The sequence below is a fragment of the Salmo salar genome, chromosome ssa09 (assembly GCF_905237065.1).
Source record: "Salmo salar chromosome ssa09, Ssal_v3.1, whole genome shotgun sequence".
In the NCBI taxonomy this organism is placed as follows: domain Eukaryota; kingdom Metazoa; phylum Chordata; class Actinopteri; order Salmoniformes; family Salmonidae; genus Salmo; species Salmo salar.
Genome location: NC_059450.1, coordinates 70,137,967 through 70,159,539, shown reverse-complemented (window position 1 = coordinate 70,159,539; position 21,573 = coordinate 70,137,967). Strand labels below are relative to the sequence as shown.

Here is a 21,573-nt window from a genome sequence, read left to right as displayed (position 1 = left end):
CTCTGGCTTTACTCCATTTGTTCTGCGGGGCCCCGGTGACAGTTTGCACAACAAATATGAGTCAGTCAATGGTCGTTAGCAGAGAGGCAGGTAGAAAGAGTGCCCAGCCGCTACATTACTCATAGCTACCCATAAACGTTGTCCATAAAAAGGTCCATAAACATTGTCTCTTTACTGGTTCTACTGTATTGGACTCTTCTCTGGCAGTCTACACTGTGTGAATATTCATCTAGCAACGCTCATCCAAATTGTTCAAAGGTTTTAAAAACTATTCTAATAAATGCAGCAGTTGGATATTGGAGGAAGATACTCCAAACGTTTTGAATTGTTGTAATCAGATATTGGCTTAATTAATGCAGATAAAACATTTTACAGGCACAGAGTTCAGGGATTTTGGTGGGAATTCAGGTATTCAATTTATTGTCAAAGACACATTTTTTGTTGTTGTTGATTTCACTCATGTATAAATGTGCTTATTGTATCAGGAACTTAAAAGTATACATTTTGTGTTAAAATAAAGAAAACGATATGTACCTCCTTTACATAAACATGCATATATGAATAAAGTAACAGAAATGAGTGGAACAGGGCTGCAACCACCAAACACCTGTACTGTCAAGACCTACCTGCTCTGTCTATGTCTACCTGTACTCACCTGCTCTGTCTAGACCTACCTGTACTCACCTGCTCTGTCTAGACCTACCTGTACTCACCTGCTCTGTCTATGTCTACCTGTACTCACCTGCTCTGTCTAGACCTACCTGCACTCACCTGCTCTGTCTATGTCTACCTGTACTCACCTGCTCTGTCTAGACCTACCTGCACTCACCTGCTCTGTCTAGGTCTACCTGTACTCACCTGCTCTGTCTAGACCTACCTGCACTCACCTGCTCTGTCTAGGTCTACCTGTACTCACCTGCTCTGTCTAGACCTACCTGCACTCACCTGCTCTGTCTAGGTCTACCTGTACTCACCTGCTCTGTCTAGACCTACCTGTACTCACCTGCTCTGTCTAGACCTACCTGCACTCACCTGCTCTGTCTAGGTCTACCTGTACTCACCTGCTCTGTCTAGACCTACCTGCACTCACCTGCTCTGTCTAGGTCTACCTGTACTCACCTGCTCTGTCTAGACCTACCTGCACTCACCTGCTCTGTCTAGGTCTACCTGTACTCACCTGCTCTGTCTAGACCTACCTGCACTCACCTGCTCTGTCTAGGTCTACCTGTACTCACCTGCTCTGTCTAGACCTACCTGTACTCACCTGCTCTGTCTAGACCTACCTGCACTCACCTGCTCTGTCTAGGTCTACCTGTACTCACCTGCTCTGTCTAGGTCTACCTGTACTCACCTGCTCTGTCTAGGTCTACCTGTACTCACCTGCTCTGTCTAGACCTACCTGCACTCACCTGCTCTGTCTAGGTCTACCTGTACTCACCTGCTCTGTCTAGACCTACCTGCACTCACCTGCTCTGTCTAGGTCTACCTGTACTCACCTGCTCTGTCTAGACCTACCTGTACTCACCTGCTCTGTCTAGACCTACCTGCACTCACCTGCTCTGTCTAGGTCTACCTGTACTCACCTGCTCTGTCTAGGTCTACCTGTACTCACCTGCTCTGTCTAGACCTACCTGCACTCACCTGCTCTGTCTACGTCTACCTGTACTCACCTGCTCTGTCTAGACCTACCTGTACTCACCTGCTCTGTCTAGGTCTACCTGTACTCACCTGCTCTGTCTAGGTCTACCTGCACTCACCTGCTCTGTCTAGACCTACCTGCACTCACCTGCTCTGTCTAGGTCTACCTGTACTCACCTGCTCTGTCTAGGTCTACCTGTACTCACCTGCTCTGCCTAGACCTACCTGCACTCACCTGCTCTGTCTAGGTCTACCTGTACTCACCTGCTCTGTCTAGGTCTACCTGTACTCACCTGCTCTGTCTAGGTCTACCTGTACTCACCTGCTCTGTCTAGGTCTACCTGCACTCACCTGCTCTGTCTAGACCTACCTGCACTCACCTGCTCTGTCTAGGTCTACCTGTACTCACCTGCTCTGTCTATGTCTACCTGTACTCACCTGCTCTGTCTAGGTCTACCTGTACTCACCTGCTCTGTCTAGGTCTACCTGTACTCACCTGCTCTGTCTAGGTCTACCTGTACTCACCTGCTCTGTCTAGGCCTACCTGTACTCACCTGCTCTGTCTAGGTCTACCTGTACTCACCTGCTCTGTCTAGACCTACCTGTACTCACCTGCTCTGTCTAGACCTACCTGTACTCACCTGCTCTGTCTATGTCTACCTGTACTCACCTGCTCTGTCTAGACCGACCTGTACTCACCTGCTCTGTCTAGGTCTACCTGTACTCACCTGCTATGTCTAGGTCTACCTGTACTCACCTGCTCTGTATAGGTCTACCTGTACTCACCTGCTCTGTCTAGGTCTACCTGTACTCATCTGCTCTGTCTAGGTCTACCTGTACTCACCTGCTCTGTCTAGATCTACCTGTACTCACCTGCTCTGTCTAGGTCTACATGTACTCACCTGCTCTGTCTAGGTCTACCTGTACTCACCTGCTCTGTCTAGACCTACCTGTACTCACCTGCTCTGTCTAGGTCTACCTGTACTCACCTGCTCTGTCTAGGTCTACCTGTACTCACCTGCTCTGTCTAGGTCTACCTGTACTCACCTGCTCTGTCTATGTCTACCTGTACTCACCTGGTCTGTCTGTGTCTACCTGTACTCACCTGCTCTGTCTAGGTCTACCTGTACTCACCTGCTCTGTCTATGTCTACCTGTACTCACCTGCTCTATATAGGTCTACCTGTACTCACCTGCTCTGTCTATGTCTACCTGTACTCACTTGCTCTGTCTAGGTCTACCTGTACTCACCTGCTATGTCTAGACCTACCAGTACTCACCTGCTCTGTTTAGACCTACCTGTACTCACCTGCTCTGTCTAGGCCTACCTGCACTCACCTGCGCTGTCCTAATACCTGCACTCACCTGCTCTGTCTAGACCTACCTGCACTCACCTGCTCTGTCTAGGCCTACCTGCACTCACCTGCTCTGTCTAGGCCAACCTGCACTCACCTGCTCTGTCTAGGCCAACCTGCACTCACCTGCTCTGTCTAGGCCAACCTGCACTCACCTGCTCTGTCTGGCCTACCCTCACTCACCTGCTCTGTCTGGCCTACCCTCACTCACCTGCTCTGCCTGGTTCTACTTGCTCTCACCTGCTCTGTCTAGGCCTACCTGCACTCACCTGCTCTGTCTGGCCTACCTGCACTCACCTGCTCTGTCTAGGCCTACCTACACTCACCTGCTCTCTCTGGCCTACCTGCACTCACCTGCTCTGTCTGGTCTACCTGTACTCACCTGCTCTGTCTAGGCCTACCAGCACTCACCTGCTCTGTCTAGACCTACCTGCACTCACCTGCTCTGTCTGGCCTACCTGCACTCACCTGCTCTGTCTAGGCCTACCTGCACTCACCTGCTCTGTCTATGTCTACCTGCACTCACCTGCTCTGTCTATGTCTACCTGTACTCACTTGCTCTGTGTAGGTCTACCTGTACTCACCTGCTATGTCTAGACCTACCTGTACTCACCTGCTCTGTTTAGACCTACCTGTACTCACCTGCTCTGTCTAGGCCTACCTGCACTCACCTGCTCTGTCTAGGCCTACCTGCACTCACCTGCGCTGTCTGGAATACCTGCACTCACCTGCTCTGTCTAGACCTACCTGCACTCACCTGCTCTGTCTAGGCCTACCTGCACTCACCTGCTCTGTCTAGGCCAACCTGCACTCACCTGCTCTGTCTAGGCCAACCTGCACTCACCTGCTCTGTCTGGCCTACCCTCACTCACCTGCTCTGTCTAGGCCTACCTGCACTCACCTGCTCTGTCTAGGCCTACCTGCACTCACCTGCTATGTCTAGGCCTACCTGCACTCACCTGCTCTGTCTAGGCCTACCTGCACTCACCTGCTCTGTCTAGGTCTACCTGCACTCACCTGCTCTGTCTAGGCCTACCTGCACTCACTTGCTCTGTCTAGGCCTACCTGCACTCACTTGCTCTGTCTAGGCCTACCTGCACTCACCTGCTCTGTCTAGGCCTACCTGCACTCACCTGCTCTGTCTAGGCATACCTGCACTCACTTGCTCTGTCTAGGCCTACCTGCACTCACCTGCTCTGTCTAGGCCAACCGGCACTCACCTGCTCTGTCTAGGCCAACCTGCACTCACCTGCCCTGTCTAGGCCTACCTGCACTCACCTGCCCTGTCTAGGCCTACCTGCACTCACCTGCCCTGTCTAGGCCTACCTGCACTCACCTGCTCTGTCTAGACCTACCTGCACTCACCTGCTCTGTCTAGACCTACCTGCACTCACCTGCTCTGTCTAGACCTACCTGCACTCACCTGCTCTGTCTAGACCTACCTGCACTCACCTGCTCTGTCTGGACCTACCTGCACTCACCTGCTCTGTCTAGACCTACCTGCACTCACCTGCTCTGTCTAGACCTACCTGCACTCACCTGCTCTGTCTAGACTGCCTCATTAATTAAAGTGTGTCAATAGCAGGATACCCTCGGTTTAAAGATCAACACTCTTGGCTCTCGATTAATCCGAGCTATACATACTTTTGCGAGAGCAGACATAATATCACTATCTGAGTGTTCATTTTCGGAATCTAATTTTGAAAACATTTCAACTGTATTAAATTAATACTCTATTTCAATTCCACACAAAATTAACTACCATCAAAATAAAGTTGTCTTTCTTGTGATGTAAGTGTTGTGACGGTGCATTAAATACCTGACGAAGGTTTAGCGTTCTTGTAGATTCAACAATAAGACAATGTATTCCATTGATCCCATTTCCACCATGACCGGGATGGGCTTGACAGGTCATTACAAACATTTCCACGGTCATAACGTTAATTGGAAAAAACGTTGGGCACAAGCAAGTATGAAAGAGATGCAGGAGTCAAATGAAAGCAATCAATCCAGCGACCATTTAAGTGACAAATTGAATTTTCACCCCTCAAACACAGGAAATAGATGGCAGAAAAAGACAGCTTCTCGGGTGGGCTGGGGCATGCGTGTTGCTATTTTAATCAGGTATTGATCCATTCCGTCCTGTCCTTCCTACAGAACTCTGAGGAGGAGGGAGTGTCGCGGGTACGAGTGACCAGCAGGAGGAACCCTCAGAAGGTGGAGCATGTGTTGGGGCTGGTGAGCCGTTACCACATCGAGACGCCTAAGGTCAGTCACCCTGGGTCACCCATGGGTCAAATGAACGCTCCATAACGTAAAGGAGCCCAAAATGTTTCACCCAATCAGAGTGTCTCTCTCACACTTCTGTCCCAGCTTGCTCAGTGAAGCGTGACATGGGTAACCTTTCGGTTTTTTTCATTAAGCTCAATGACCTTTTTGAACATTTTAATAATCAGAGAAGGATGTCACAGCTCCTGCATCACAAGGAATCACAGAAAAATCACAGAGACTCAAATCAGTGATATCAGTTGTCATGACCACAGCCTTTAGTACAATTCATCATATTGTTGATATGAGAATATTTTCAATTGTTGTAGATTTTGCTGGTGTGGGTTTCTGAAATTCCACCTCTATTTTGCAATTAGATATTTGTGGAGATGGAGGCTGTAAAATTGCTTAGTTTCGGTTCATTATGTCAAATAAGGAAGTGGCAAGCATGTTGACAGCCGTTTCAACTTCATATGTAAACACTGGGCAGATGATGGGGCCTGGTAGTTCATGGTATTTAGCCTCTTCTAATTTGGTAAACTGTCATACTTTCGATTATCTTTAAAAAAAATAATGTTTTGAGACAATATGTAAATTCTGTAAATCATGAATGTATGATGAATCATCAAAGATCGAAAATATGTCTATAACACAGGAGGTTGGTGGCACCTTAATTGGGGAGGACGGGCTCGTGGTAATGGCTGGAGTGGAATAGGTGGAATGGTATCAAATACATCAAACATGGTTTCCATGTGTTTGATGCCATTCCAGCCATTATTGTGAGCCGTCCTCCCCTCAGCAGCCTCCACTGCTCTCTACTGTATGTTAGTGTAATCTGTAGCAGGTCACGTTACCTCAGAATGGAGGGGTGTGACTCACCTGCTGTCACACAGCCCCTGTGTCTGTCTGTCTGTCTGTCTGTCTGTCTGTCTGTCTGTCTGTCTGTCTGTCTGTCTGTCTGTCTGTCTGTCTGTCTGTCAGGGTGGGGGAGGGACGCCTCCTGTCCATGTTCCCTAGTACAACAGTACAGTACCATGGAAGGCCTTGTTTTCACATGCCTTCCCAATCACAATACGCCCAGCGGCACACGGCAGCATAATACCCACAGGCGCTGGCTTTTCAGCTGAGCCGAGAACTAGTGCATGGAGCGGGGGCGTGAGGAGAGGGGTTCGGGGGGTAGAGGGTAAGGGGCTGCTGCCAGGGTTGAGGCACGGTGGTACAGGATCACTGTGCTCTATGGTAATGTAATATAAGCATAAAAGCACAGTGACAGTACAGTTTGACTCAATGGTGCTCAGTGAATAGCTGGGCTGGATAATATGGAGCTGGGTGGGTAGTGCTGAGTTCCTCTCTCTCTCATGGAGGGAGGGAGCCGAGGAGGCGGCGGGGGAGGGATGAGTGAGCGAGGGAGAAATAGAGGGAGAAAGGGAGCGTGGGGGAGGATGGAGAGAGTTAGGCGGCAGAGAAGCGAGGGCCGGTGCAGTGCAACGCGCAGTCAGAGCTGGAACGGACACCCAGAGCTCAGCCTTCATTGGGTTGCCATGGTAACCACATTCCTCCCCCTGCATGCATCCCTACAGACAGTTCTGACTCTCTCTCTCTCTCCATTTTTCATTCCTTCTTTTGCATCTCTCTTTTATTCCCAGTCACATTTCCAGCCATACTATACACACACGCATCTGTACATCCTCAAATGATGCTGTATTTAGCATGGATCATGTGATTTAAATACATTGCTTCACTGCAGGAATTAAATGTGTAAATATACGGACATGATTATGCAGTCTCATGCACACACTTGTCTTTATTCTCTCTCTATCTCCCTCTGTCTCTCTCTCTGTCTCTCTCTCTCTCTTTCTCTCTGTCTCTCTCTGTCCACCACTATACCTTATCTATCCAACACCCCTCCACCACTACACTTTATCTATCCAACACCCCTCCACCACTATACTTTATCTATCCAACACCCCTCCACCACTACACCTTATCTATCCAACACCCCTCCACCACTATACCTTACCTATCCAACACCCCTCCACCACTACACTTTATCTATCCAACACCCCTCCACCACTATACCTTATCTATCCAACACCCCTCCACCACTATACTTTATCTATCCAACACCCCTCCACCACTACACCTTATCTATCCAACACCCCTCCACCATTACACCTTATCTATCCAACACCCCTCCACCACTATACCTTATCTATCCAACACCCTTCCACCACTACACCTTATCTATCCAACACCCCTCCACCACTATACCTTATCTATCCAACACCCCTCCACCACTATACCTTATCTATCCAACACCCCTTCACCATTACACCTTATCTATCCAACACCCCTCCACCACTATACCTTATCTATCCAACACCCTTCCACCACTACACCTTATCTATCCAACACCCCTCCACCACTATACCTTATCTATCCAACACCCCTCCACCACTATACCTTATCTATCCAACACCCCTCCACCACTATACCTTATCTATCCAACACCCCTCCACCACTACACCTTATCTATCCAACACCCCTCCACCACTATACCTTATCTATCCAACACCCCTCCACCACTACACCTTATCTATCCAACACCCCTCCACCACTATACCGTATCTATCCAACACCCCTCCACCACTACACCTTATCTATCCAACACCCCTCCACCACTACACCTTATCTATCCAACACCCCTCCACCACTATACCTTATCTATCCAACACCCCTCCACCACTATACCTTATCTATCCAACACCCCTCCACCACTACACCTTATCTATCCAACACCCCTCCACCACTATACCTTATCTATCCAACACCCCTCCACCACTATACCTTATCTATCCAACACCCCTCCACCACTATACCTTATCTATCCAACACCCCTCCACCACTACACCTTATCTATCCAACACCCCTCCACCACTACACCTTATCTATCCAACACCCCTCCACCACTACACCTTATCTATCCAACACCCCTCCACCACTACACCTTATCTATCCAACACCCCTCCACCACTATACCTTATCTATCCAACACCCCTCCACCACTACACCTTATCTATCCAACACCCCTCCACCACTATACCGTATCTATCCAACACCCCTCCACCACTACACCTTATATATCCAACACCCCTCCACCATTACACCTTATCTATCCAACACCCCTCCACCACTATACCTTACCTATCCAACACCCCTCCACCACTATACCTTATCTATCCAACACCCCTCCACCACTACACCTTATCTATCCAACACCCCTCCACCACTATACCTTATCTATCCAACACCCCTCCACCACTATACCTTATCTATCCAACACCCCTCCACCACTATACCTTATCTATCCAACACCCCTCCACCACTACACCTTATCTATCCAACACCCCTCCACCACTACACCTTATCTATCCAACACCCCTCCACCACTACACCTTATCTATCCAACACCCCTCCACCACTACACCTTATCTATCCAACACCCCTCCACCACTATACCTTATCTATCCAACACCCCTCCACCACTACACCTTATCTATCCAACACCCCTCCACCACTATACCGTATCTATCCAACACCCCTCCACCACTACACCTTATATATCCAACACCCCTCCACCATTACACCTTATCTATCCAACACCCCTCCACCACTATACCTTACCTATCCAACACCCCTCCACCACTATACCTTATCTATCCAACACCCCTCCACCACTACACCTTATCTATCCAACACCCCTCCACCACTATACCTTATCTATCCAACACCCCTCCACCACTATACCTTATCTATCCAACACCCCTCCACCACTACACCTTATCTATCCAACACCCCTCCACCACTACACCTTATCTATCCAACACCCCTCCACCACTACACCTTATCTATCCAACACCCCTCCACCACTACACCTTATCTATCCAACACCCCTCCACCACTACACCTTATCTATCCAACACCCCTCCACCACTATACCTTATCTATCCAACACCCCTCCACCACTACACCTTATCTATCCAACACCCCTCCACCACTATACCGTATCTATCCAACACCCCTCCACCACTACACCTTATATATCCAACACCCCTCCACCACTACACCTTATCTATCCAACACCCCTCCACCACTATACCTTACCTATCCAACACCCCTCCACCACTATACCTTATCTATCCAACACCCCTCCACCACTATACCTTATCTATCCAACACCCCTCCACCACTATACCTTATCTATCCAACACCCCTCCACCACTACACCTTATCTATCCAACACCCCTCCACCACTACACCTTATCTATCCAACACCCCTCCACCACTATACCTTATCTATCCAACACCTCTACACCTTATCTATCCAACACCCCTCCACCACTACACCTTATCTATCCAACACCCCTCCACCACTACACCTTATCTATCCAACACCCCCTCCACCACTACACCTTATCTATCCAACACCCCTCCACCACTATACCTTATCTATCCAACACCCCTCCACCACTACACCTTATCTATCCAACACCCCTCCACCACTACACCTTATCTATCCAACACCCCTCCACCACTATACCTTATCTATCCAACACCCCTCCACCACTACACCTTATCTATCCAACACCCCTCCACCACTACACCTTATCTATCCAACACCCCTCCACCACTATACCTTATCTATCCAACACCCCTCCACCACTATACCTTATCTATCCAACACCCCTCCACCACTACACCTTATCTATCCAACACCCCTCCACCAGTACACCTTATCTATCCAACACCCCTCCACCACTACACTTTATCTATCCAACACCCCTCCACCACTATACCTTATCTATCCAACACCCCTCCACCAGTACACCTTATCTATCCAACACCCCTCCACCACTATACCTTATCTATCCAACACCCCTCCACCACTATACCTTACCTATCCAACACCCCTCCACCACTATACCTTACCTATCCAACACCCCTCCACCACTATACCTTATCTATCCAACACCCCTCCACCACTACACCTTATCTATCCAACACCCCTCCACCACTATACCTTATCTATCCAACACCCCTCCACCACTATACCTTATCTATCCAACACCCCTCCACCACTATACCTTACCTATACTATTCTCTTGACTCGCCCTTATCCTCATGTTTTCTTCCATCTCGCTCTCTCTCTCTTGCTCTTATTCTTACCCCCCTCTCTCTCTCTTTCTCTTATCCCCTCCCTTTCTCTGGCTCTCTCTCTCCCTCTATCATTATTCTATCAGTGGGATGTGCTGTGTTGGTGGAGCAGCTGTTCTCTGCCACTGGGGCCTATTAATAGGAGTCACAGCCGTGGAGCCTTTGTTTCCTGTCTCTGTGTTTCTGGTAGAGCAAACTGTAGCCTCCTTGGCAGGTTATATTCTGGTTCAGTGCAGAGTCTAGTGTGTGTGTGTGTGTGTGTGTGTGTGTGTGTGTGTGTGTGTGTGTGTGTGTGTGTGTGTGTGTGTGTGTGTGTGTGTGTGTGTGTGCCAGAGTTTTGACCATTGATCAATTGTATGTCTTATGTCAATTCCTCTGGATACATTCCTATTGACCATGTTGACAATATTTGCTGTATGGTTGTTCTTTTTCATATTGCTGGGAAGATGATGTCTTGCTATATTGAGATATGATGTCCTGCTATATCCCTTTTCTTCTTCTGATAGTGGATAGTGCTCTGATGTAGACATTCATCCTGAGAGAGACAGACCTGTGCCTCTAGCCATCTCCAAGGTTCCCTGCAGTTAATTAAAGGGGAGTTTCACCCTGGCTCTGCCATGGCATATAGTCATTACTATATTAACAACATTATGTTTTATCATAAACATCAACATTATCCAAACCAAAATGAAAACACTACATCACAAACAACAAAAACGACCGTCAACAGTTCCGTCAGGTTACAAGGAACAAAACAGAAAACAACTACCCACAAAACCCAAAGGAAAAACAGGCTGCCTAAGTATGGTTCCCAATCAGAGACAACGATAGACATACTCGGCCCAACACAAAGAAATACAACACATAGAATGCCCACCCCACACCCTGACCTAACCACATAGAGAAACAAACCCTCTCTCTCAGGTCAGGGCGTGACAGAATCCTAACACCATCCGCTAGTTAGAGGGGGCGTGTCCACAAACTTGAATAATGGCGTTGTTTACTTAGAACGACCAACACACAGTAATCTCAGAACTTCTCTAGGCAAGATATTTTTGAAAACATTTGTTTTTCACTAATGGTTGTCATCATGCCTGTGTGGTGTTCTGTGCTAATTACAAACAAGTGTGGAAATGACCATTCCAGAGATTCACACCCAATTAACCCAGATTCTGCCAGTTGCTTGCGTTGCGCCTATCACGAATGATGCAGTGACCAAAGATTATCAGAGGAATTTTCAGGCTGAAATTATGGGAAATCCATTTCGACGACAGCGGAGAAGTGATGCGATATACCATCAATTTATTTTCTTCAAAATGAAAGATTCTCAATTAGAGTTAACCTAGTGTTAGCTAGCTTGCTAGCCTAGCTGGGTAAGTTAGCTAGCTAACGTTACAGTCCTGTATTGAACACTGAAAGCCATTAGCTAAATCATGGAGCTATCTTTTGGTATACACACTGTCAATCAATTTCGCCTATGCCATGGTAGTCAATGTTAGACTGCTAGCTACCTTCAGCAGAGTAAACATGTTCTATCTCTGACTGATGTTAGCTAACGTAAACTAGCTATTGTTACCAAATACGAGTCTCAATTTGGTAGCTATCTATTCCACCCTTATCTATAAAACACAAGCTGACTGCTATTGACAAGAATGATATGTCAAAGTCAATGGGCTGGGGAAGGTTTACAGACAGTACTTTGAGATGAGAAAGGGTTTTTTGGTTGTGCAGGGTTGTGCTTAGACAGTACATGCATTGTTGTGTATGAGAGGGATTGGGGTGCCATTTCTCCTCAATCTCCCATACACAATAATTCATACTGTGTAAGAACTGTCTTCCTAAGACTTTTCACTCCTTCTTTAGCCCATTCACTTTGTTGACTGATCTTTCCTCTCAAAAGCAGCTCCCAATGTCCCCCTCATTGTCCCTAAACAATACGCTATCTGGTTCCATTCGTTTGACACCTTTACCAACAAAGGCGTGTTGCCCTACGTCCCTTCCGCAAAAAGTGTAAAATGTTAAGAACACAACCATGTCTTTCCAGGAGACGTGCAGTACCAGCAAATCTTCTGCAAGAGGACCAAACAGTTGGTGGTTAAGAAGCCCTACACCACTTTCATCAGAGTCTTATCCAGCTGGCCGTTCACTGCAGACCGGACAAGACCATCGCCATAAGCATAAAGAGTCCCAGCTTCCCCAGCCCACCATTGCCAGTGTACCGAAGCCGGAAAAAAGACTTATTCTGCATTTACACAGGTAGCCCAATTCTGATATTTTTCAGAAATTGGAAAAGATCTGATGTGATTAAGACCAATTAGTGGAAAAAAGATCAGAATTGGGCTGACTGTGTAAACGCAGCCAGTGTGGCACAACATAAGACAGTGTTTCCCAAACTCGGTCCCGGAGACCCCAAGGGGTGCATATTTTAGTTTTTGCCCACAACTGACTCAAATAATCAAAACTTGATGATCAACTGTGTAGTGCTATGGCAAAAATCTAAATGTGCACCCCTTGGGATCCCCAGGACCGAGTTTGGGAATTCCTGGCCTAAGACCATGTAGAACATAGGGTCTCCAACCCTGTTCCCGGAGAGCTATCCTCCTGTAGGTTTTTGCTCCAACCCCAGTTGTAACTAACCTGGGTCAGTTTATTATTATAATTGGGTAGGTCCTACAGGACGGTATGTCTCCGGGAACAGGGTTGGAGAGCCCTGCTGTAGAACTACCATAAAATAAATATGGATATCTTCTATGAATCTTCGGAATATGTCGGCCCTTATGGATTCATAGAAGATATTTATATAAGTTGTACATGGCTCTGTTGCACCAAACATATGCTTGACATTCAGATTGACAAATGAACAAACATTCTTTTGATATCTACAATACAGGAGTGTACACTATTTAATGTTACCTCAAGATAACTGGTTATTCAACAACAATGGTATATGGTAAAAGTAACATACACATTTTTTTTTTAATGAAGTACAGTAGTACAGTTCAGTGTGTCCAAATGTGTGTCAGGTGCAGAGACACAGAAGTGCAGAGAACTGTAGTTACTTATCGTTACACCAGATAATGTGATTCGCCAAAGACTTTCGCAGACATATTGTCTATCCCAAGGCCTCTTTCATTGATCGAGACGGGTGTATGTCCACCCCAAAGTACTGCATGTCATGATGACATAGACCTGTCTCGATCAATGTGTGAGAAGACTTGAATTGGACACGATGACGGCGCACGTACAGTACATTCGGAAAGTATTCAGACCCCTTGACTTTTTCACCATTTTGTTACGTTACAGCCTTATTCTAAAATTGATTAAATAGTTTTTTTCATCAATCTACACACAATACCTCATAATGGCAAAGAAAAATAGGTTTTTAAAAATTGTTGCAAATGTATAAACCCCCCCTGAAATATCACATTTACATAAGTCAATTCAGACCCTTTACGCAGTACTTTGTTGAAGTACCTTTGTCAGCTATTACAGCCTCAAGTCTTCTTGGGTATGACGCTACAAGCGTGGCACACCTGTATTTGGGGAGTTTCTCCCATTTTTCTCTGCGGATCCTCTCAAGCTCTGTCAGGTTGGATGGGGAACGTCGCTGCACAGCTATTTTCAGCTCTCTCTGGAGATGTTAGATCGGGTTCAAGTCCGGGCTCTGGCTGTGCCACTCAAGGACATTCAGAGACTTGTCCCGAAGCCACTCCTGCGTTGTCTTGGCTGTGTGCTTAGGGTCGTTGTCCTGTTGGAAGGTGAACCTTCGCCCCAGTCTGAGGTCTTGAGTGCTCTGGAGCAGGTTTTCATCAAGGATCTCTGTACTTTGCTCCGTTCATCTTTGCCTCGAACCTGACTAGTATCCCAGTCCCTGCCGCTGAAAAACATCCCCACAGCATGATGCTGCCACCACCACCATGCTTTACTGTAGGGATGGTGCCAGGTTTCCTCCAGACGTGACTCTTGGCATTCAGGCCAAAGAATTCAACCTTGCTTTCATCAGACCAAAGAGAATCTTGTTTCTCATGGTCTGAGAATCTTTAGGTACCTTTTGGCAAACTCCAAATGGGCTGTCATGTGCCTTTACTGAGGAGTGGCTTCCGTCTGGCCACTCTACAATAAATGCCTGATTGGTGGAGTTCTGCAGAGATGGTTGACCTTCTACAAGGTTTTCCCATCTCCACAGAGGAACTCTGGAGCTCTTTCAGAGTGACAATTGGGTTCTTGGTCACCTCCCTGACCAAGGCCCTTTTCCCCTGATTGCTCAGTTTGGCCGGGCGCCCAGCTCTAGGATGAGTCTTGGTGGTTCTAAACTTCTTCCATTTAAGAATGATGGAGGCCACTGTGTTCTTAGGGACCTTCAATGCTGCAGACATTCTGTGCAGAAATTTCTAAAAACCTATTTTCGCTTTGTCATTATAGGGTATTGTGTGTAGATTGATGAGGGGGGGAAAATTATTTAATCCATTTTAGAATAAGGCTCTAACTGGAAAAGTCAAGGGGTATGAATACTTTCCGAATGCACTGTATTGCTGGACGACTTTATGGAGCAAAAAAGTATTTTCAAAACGGAGCATTTTCTAAATTCAAACTGACCCCTTGCAACTGGACACAGACATTTTATGAGACTCCTGTTTTCCCAAATCGAGGACGAAGACGGCATCGCTAATGTCATGACGTGCCCTTGGGGGGAGGATCATAGGCCCCCCATCTCTCTCTCTTCACAGTTTTATGACTTAACGACAGGTCGTAAATTCCTTGCAGAAACTCTCTCTTCACTGCCATGGAGTATTGAGGGACAGAACCTATGGAGAACAAAGACACTGTTCCCACCAAGACTCCTACATCCCAAAATTGAAGAATGAAAGAGAAAGTGGTAGGTGGTCGGTGGGAAATCAAAGAACGACCATGTAGAATTTGTTTATTTTTGTAACTTCATGAAAGACAGTATAACCACATTACTGTATCTTTGTTTGTATACACTTCTCAGTTATGGGGTTTGCATCGGAATGTTGTATAGAATAAATTATTAAGTATAAGAATACTTTTGGAAAGATAACAATGTGATTTTAGTTTCCTAAATGAGAATTGTTTTTCATAGTAACTTATGATCAGTCAGTGACCCCGCCCCAAGTGAACACAGACGTTGGGTGGGAATGAGGAAACGCTCCCTTTTCTACTCCAATGTTAAAAAAAAACGCGACAAAATGTACATTAGACCAGAGAGCATGGAGCTGTAGCGACATGTTGAAATGGTTGGCAATTTAAATACAGACCAGAGGACGTAGGGACGCTGTCCATACGTTACAAATGGTTAAGAAGAAAAGCTCGACAAAACTGAAGACTACGCATTCAGTCTGCAGCTGTTTGAGTACATTAGTCTGGTAAATGCGACCGATCGAACGACCAAATGGTACTCTGAATGATCCATTCTGGAGAAGATTTCACTATCGAATGACAATTGGTATGCCTGACGTATCCATTATAACAAGCTACAACTACGAAAGACTTTGATCTCTAGTGGACAAACCAGAGACTTTCTGTCAACTGATTCTCCAGCAAAGGGACCGGCGATCACAGAGAGAGACAAAAAAGACCTACAGTTGTAAATATTTAAATTGCCATTTATTTTCGAATGAGAGGCTGTTCATGTGCAAAGTGTTAGCATTTCCATGAGCCTACTTATCAGATGTGTGTACGATAGTGGAGTCCTTTGTCTTTCCCACTCTTTATCTGTCCCCACCCCTTTCCACTGTCTACCAAGCCATCATATCTGGCTTAGTCCACTAGGGACTTTTCATTGCATTATGTAGTAACCAATGTATAACCAATCCTGTGTGTGTGTTTATGTAATTCTGTGTCATTATTTAGTTAGTAAATAAATTAAGCCAATTTGTGCTAGGGTTCGTGCAGGGTTATGCTAGGGTTCGTGCAGATTCCAAGGGTTTTGCGACATTCAGAATATGACTGATGAGGTAATAAATACATTAATAAGTGTACAGTAACTCTTTAAACAACATTTTCCCGTGGTGCCCTGACTTCCTTAATGTTTGCATGATTAATTTAATCACGTAATAATAATTACACATAGATAACTGATTTGATATAACAGTTGTTACATTAATGAATAGTCCACAGACACGACACTAAGGTTGGTCAAAACGTATCTGTGCTACACCAAACAGTACCTATCCTGTAACTCCCAGTAAAGAGATAGCAACCATTTTGGTTAAATCACATTATCTGGTGTAACAGTCTGTAGCTCTTCCCTGTAGCTCAGTTGGTAGAGCATGGTGTTTGCAACACCAGGGTTGTGGGTTCGATTCCCACGGGGGGCCAGCACAGAAAAAAATGTATGAAATTGTATGAAATGTATGCATTCACTACTGTAAGTCGCTCTGGATAAGAGCGTCTGCTAAATGACTAAAATGTAAAAAATGTAAATGTAACTGGTGATCAGCAGATGATGGGAGAGGTGGTCATGATGAAATTGCTATTCCAAGGAGACATATAGTAAGTTCAGGGAATACTTGTAAAGCTGTGAGAGGAGTGTTTTGATCAAACTGCCATTCAGCTCCTCATGAGTCATGTGCTTGAAATTGAGCATAATGTCTAATCCCTCGAGAGGGATACAGTTCACAGGAAACAGTTCTGCTACAATGGCACACGCAGGCAAAGGAATTCTGTTTCTGTATCTATAATCCAGTCCAGGAAGAAGCCCAGGCACCACACGGTATTATGTGTAAGACAAAAAACAAACAAAATTGTACTCTATTGTACAGTTTGAACAACAGTTGAACCATGCCAGCATAACATCAACATTAGGGTAGACTAGTTGAACATACAACAATCTCTAGCCTAATAAAAAGAAATAGGGCATAACCTTCAACCTTTGCACAGTGACCAGACCGTACAAATAAGCCTAGGTACTGTAGGTAGGCAGACAGTATCTACCTACAACCATGTCTATCAGGCATGCTTAGGCAAATATTTTTTATAGTAAAACCAGCTTCAGTTTTAGAGATTTACAATATTAAATTGTTGTATTATTGTTTCTCCTCACTGTTTGCTTGTAAACTTAGCTATCTATGGCTATGCAATAGTTGTTATTTACATCTGTTTGGAATCGTATCTTGCGTCATGTATCACAACTGGCCGTGATTGGGAGTCCCATAGGGCGGTGCACAATTGGCCCAGCGTTGTCTGGGTTTGGCCGGTGTAGGCCGTCATTGTAAATAAGAATTTGTTCTTAACTGACTTGCCTAGTTAAATAAAGTTTAAATAACAACTTAGCAGGTACCAGGCTAACTAGCTAGCCGACTCCAGTCATGTACTAATGTTTGCTGGTAAACCTAGCTTTAGGTGGCTGGTTGTAAAGTTGTAGCTTGCTGTTTAGTAGCTAGCCATACCTATGACTAAAAAGAGAATAGGTTTTACAATCGATACAAAATCTATATATTTGTCATATATATGGCTACTGGTAGTTGTTTAGCTAGCTAAATTAGCAAACAGAAAAAATAATTTAATTTCACCCGACTGTAACACAGTAGTATGTTAGGCAGCAATACACAATATGGGTTTCAGTAGATAAACTAAAGTTAGCTCGGTGCTTTGCAGGAAACATAACTTACTTAGCTAGGCATCGTATTTGTTATCTGCCCTCTTGGTGCTGGTATCGGCTGTAGTGAGCTTCTAACGTAAGCTAAATCCAACCTTTTGTTTCGAATCCTCTTTGCTATATTCCGGGTGAAACATGTATGCTTGAATATCACCAATTTCAGTTGTGCCCAAAGGATTGTTGTTAGTGTCTGCCTCCTTTTAAATGAAACCTGCCTTGAGGGAGGGACAGGGGCCAGAGCAACACAAGTTGTAGTCTTTCAGCGAATGGAAATTGTGTCTGCTTGTATATTTAGCAATGAATCCGCCGATAGCATCATCGCTGAAAGAAGTCCAATGGCTCTATCGAACAAGGACAACCATACCGACACCCACAAAAATGTTTAGTACGATCAGTAGAACATAGAGCCATCGCGAAATGCCACAAAGCAGGACTACATGTATTTTTAGATTTTAGGGTGTATCATTCAGTGTGCGAAGCCCTGAACTGCCTTCCTCCTGGGCAATTATGTGTGAAACACATCTCACTGTCCTAGAAATGCCTCAAACAAGCCCAGATTCCCCATGGTGAAATTCCCCTTTAAGATAACAGGAGAGGATACAGATGGGTTATGGTGTGACTGTTCCTTTAAGTCAGCGGGAGAGGATCAGGATGGTTATGGTATGACTGCTCCTTTAACCTCTTACATCTAGACGTTCCGCTAGCGGAACACCTGCTCCAATATCCAATGATGGGCGTGGCGCGAAATACAAAGTCCTCGAAAATCCGAAAACTTCAATTTTTCAAACACATGACTATTTTACACCATTTTAAAGACAAGACTCTCCTTTATCTAACCACACTGTCCAATTTCAAAAAGGCTTTACAGCGAAAGCAAAACATTAGATTATGTCAGCAGAGTACCCAGCCAGAAATAATCAGACACCCATTTTTCAAGCTAGCATATAATGTCACAAAAAACAAAACCACAGCTAAATGCAGCACTAACCTTTGATGATCTTCATCAGATGACACTCCCAGGACATTATGTTATACAATACATGCATGTTTTGTTCAATCAAGTTCATATTTATATCAAAAAACAGCTTTTTACATTAGCATGTGACGTTCAGAACTAGCATACCCACCGAAACTTCCGGTGAATTTACTAAATTACTCACGATAAACGTTCACAAAAAACATAACAATTATTTTAAGAATTATAGATACAAAACTCCTTTATGCAATCGCTATGTCCGATTTTAAAATAGCTTTTCGGTGAAAGCACATTTTGCAATATTCTGAGTAGATAGCTCGCCATCACGGGCTAGCTATTTAGACACCCACCAAGTTTAGCCCTCACCAAAGTCAGATTTACTATAAGAAAAATTGGATTACCTTTGCTGTTCTTCGTCAGAATGCACTCCCAGGACTGCTACTTCAATAACAAATGTTGGTTTGGTTCCAAATAATCCATAGTTATATCCAAATAGCGGCGTTTTGTTGTGCGTTCAAGACACTATCCGAAGGGTGACGAAGGGTTACGCGCCCAACGCGTTTCGTGACCAAAAATGTCTAAATATTCCATTACCGTACTTCGAAGCATGTCAACCGCTGTTTAAAATCAATTTTTATGCGATTTTTCTCGTAAAAAAGCGATAATATTCCGAACGGGAAACCCTGTTTTCGTTCAAAGATGAAAAAATAAAAACATGGTGTCGGCTCGTGCACGCGCCTCAGTCTCATTGTTCTCAGATCGACCACTATCCAAATGCGCTACTGTTTTTCAGCCAGGGGCTCCAAAGGCATCATTCACCGTTTTGCCGCCTTCTGAGAGCCTATGGGAGCCGTAGGAAGTGTCACGTTACAGCAGAGATCCTCAATTTTCAATAAAGAGAGTGTAGAAGGCCAAGAAATGGTCAGAGAGGGCACTTCTTGTAAGGAATCTTCTCAGGTTTTGGCCTGCCAAATGAGTTCTGTTATACTCACAGACACCATTCAAACAGTTTTAGAAACTTTGGAGTGTTTTCTATTCAAAGCTAATAATTATATGCATATTCTAGTTTCTGGGCAGGAGTAATAATCAGATTAAATCGAGTACGTTTTTTATCTGGCCGTGAAAATACTGCCCCCTATCCATAACAGGTTAAGATAACAGTAGAGGATACGGATGGGTTATAATATGACTGCTCCTTTAAGACAGCAGAAGAGGATCAGGATGGGTTATGATGTGACTGCTCCTTTAAGACAGCAGGAGAGGATCAGAATGGGTTATGGTGTGACTGTTCCTTTAAGACAACAGGAGAGGATCAGGATGGGTTATGGTGTGACTGCTCCTTTAAGACAACAGGAGAGGATACGGATGGGTTATGGTATGACTGCTCCTTTAAGACAGCAGGAGAGGATCAGGATGGGTTATGGTGTGACTGCTCCTTTAAGACAACAGGAGAGGATCAGGATGGGTTATGGTGTGACTGCTCCTTTAAGACAACAGGAGAGGATCAGGATGGGTTTTGGTGTGACTGCTCCTTTAAGACAACAGGAGAGGATACGGATGGGTTATGGTATGACTGCTCCTTTAAGACAGCAGGAGAGGATCAGGATGGGTTATGGTGTGACTGCTCCTTTAAGACAACAGGAGAGGATCAGGATGGGTTATGGTGTGACTGCTCCTTTAAGACAACAGGAGAGGATCAGGATGGGTTTTGGTGTGACTGCTCCTTTAAGACAACAGGAGAGGATCAGGATGGGTTTTGGTGTGACTGCTCCTTTAAGACAACATGAGAGGATCAGGATGGGTTATGGTGTGACTGCTCCTTTAAGTCAACAGGAGAGGATACGGATGGGTGTTGGTGTGACTGCTCCTTTAAGACAACAGGAGAGAATACGGATGGGTTATGATGTGACTGCTCCTTTAAGACAACAGGATAGGATCAGGATGGGTTATGGTGTAACTGCTCCTTTAAGTCAACAGGAGAGGATCAGGATGGGTTATGGTGTGACTGCTCCTTTAAGACAGCAGGAGAGGATACGGATGGGTTGTGATGTGACTGCTCCTTTAAGACAGCAGGAGAGGATACGGATGGGTTATGGTATGACTGCTCCTTTAAGACAACAGGAGAGGATACGGATGGGTTATGGTGTGACTGCTCCTTTAAGACAACAGGAGAGGATACGGATGGGTTATGGTGTGACTGCTCCTTTAAGACTGCCTCAACGTCCTCTCCCCTTACATGGGCATGCATCCTGTCAGGTGACCAGGGAGTAGTCACATTGCTTCTCGGAGAGTGCATAGAAATGACCGAAATGCTCTCTACACATTACACATGCTGTGTGTGCAGAGGGTGGGGGTGTTGCTATGGTGATAATGGGTGTGTGTGTGAGTGTGTTGGTTCTTCCAGGTGGGTTTATATAATGGGAGATGTGAGCGATAGGTGACAGTACGCTGACAGGCAGATGTGCTGTGAGGCTGTGAGGTAGGATATGCTGTAGCCCTCCAATA

The 21,573-nt window shown here is 45.5% G+C and overlaps 1 protein-coding gene across 2 annotated transcripts in view; it reads left to right on the top strand.

The window, feature by feature from the left end:
• The window catches only part of LOC106611741 (disks large homolog 3), a 134,428-nt gene that overhangs the window by 14,770 nt on the left and 98,085 nt on the right, over positions 1–21,573 (top strand). For both annotated transcript variants that reach the window (XM_014212268.2, XM_014212269.2), the window contains exon 4: positions 5,150–5,260. In XM_014212268.2, the coding sequence (XP_014067743.1) occupies positions 5,150–5,260 (111 nt within the window). The remainder of the gene's footprint in view (positions 1–5,149; positions 5,261–21,573) is intronic.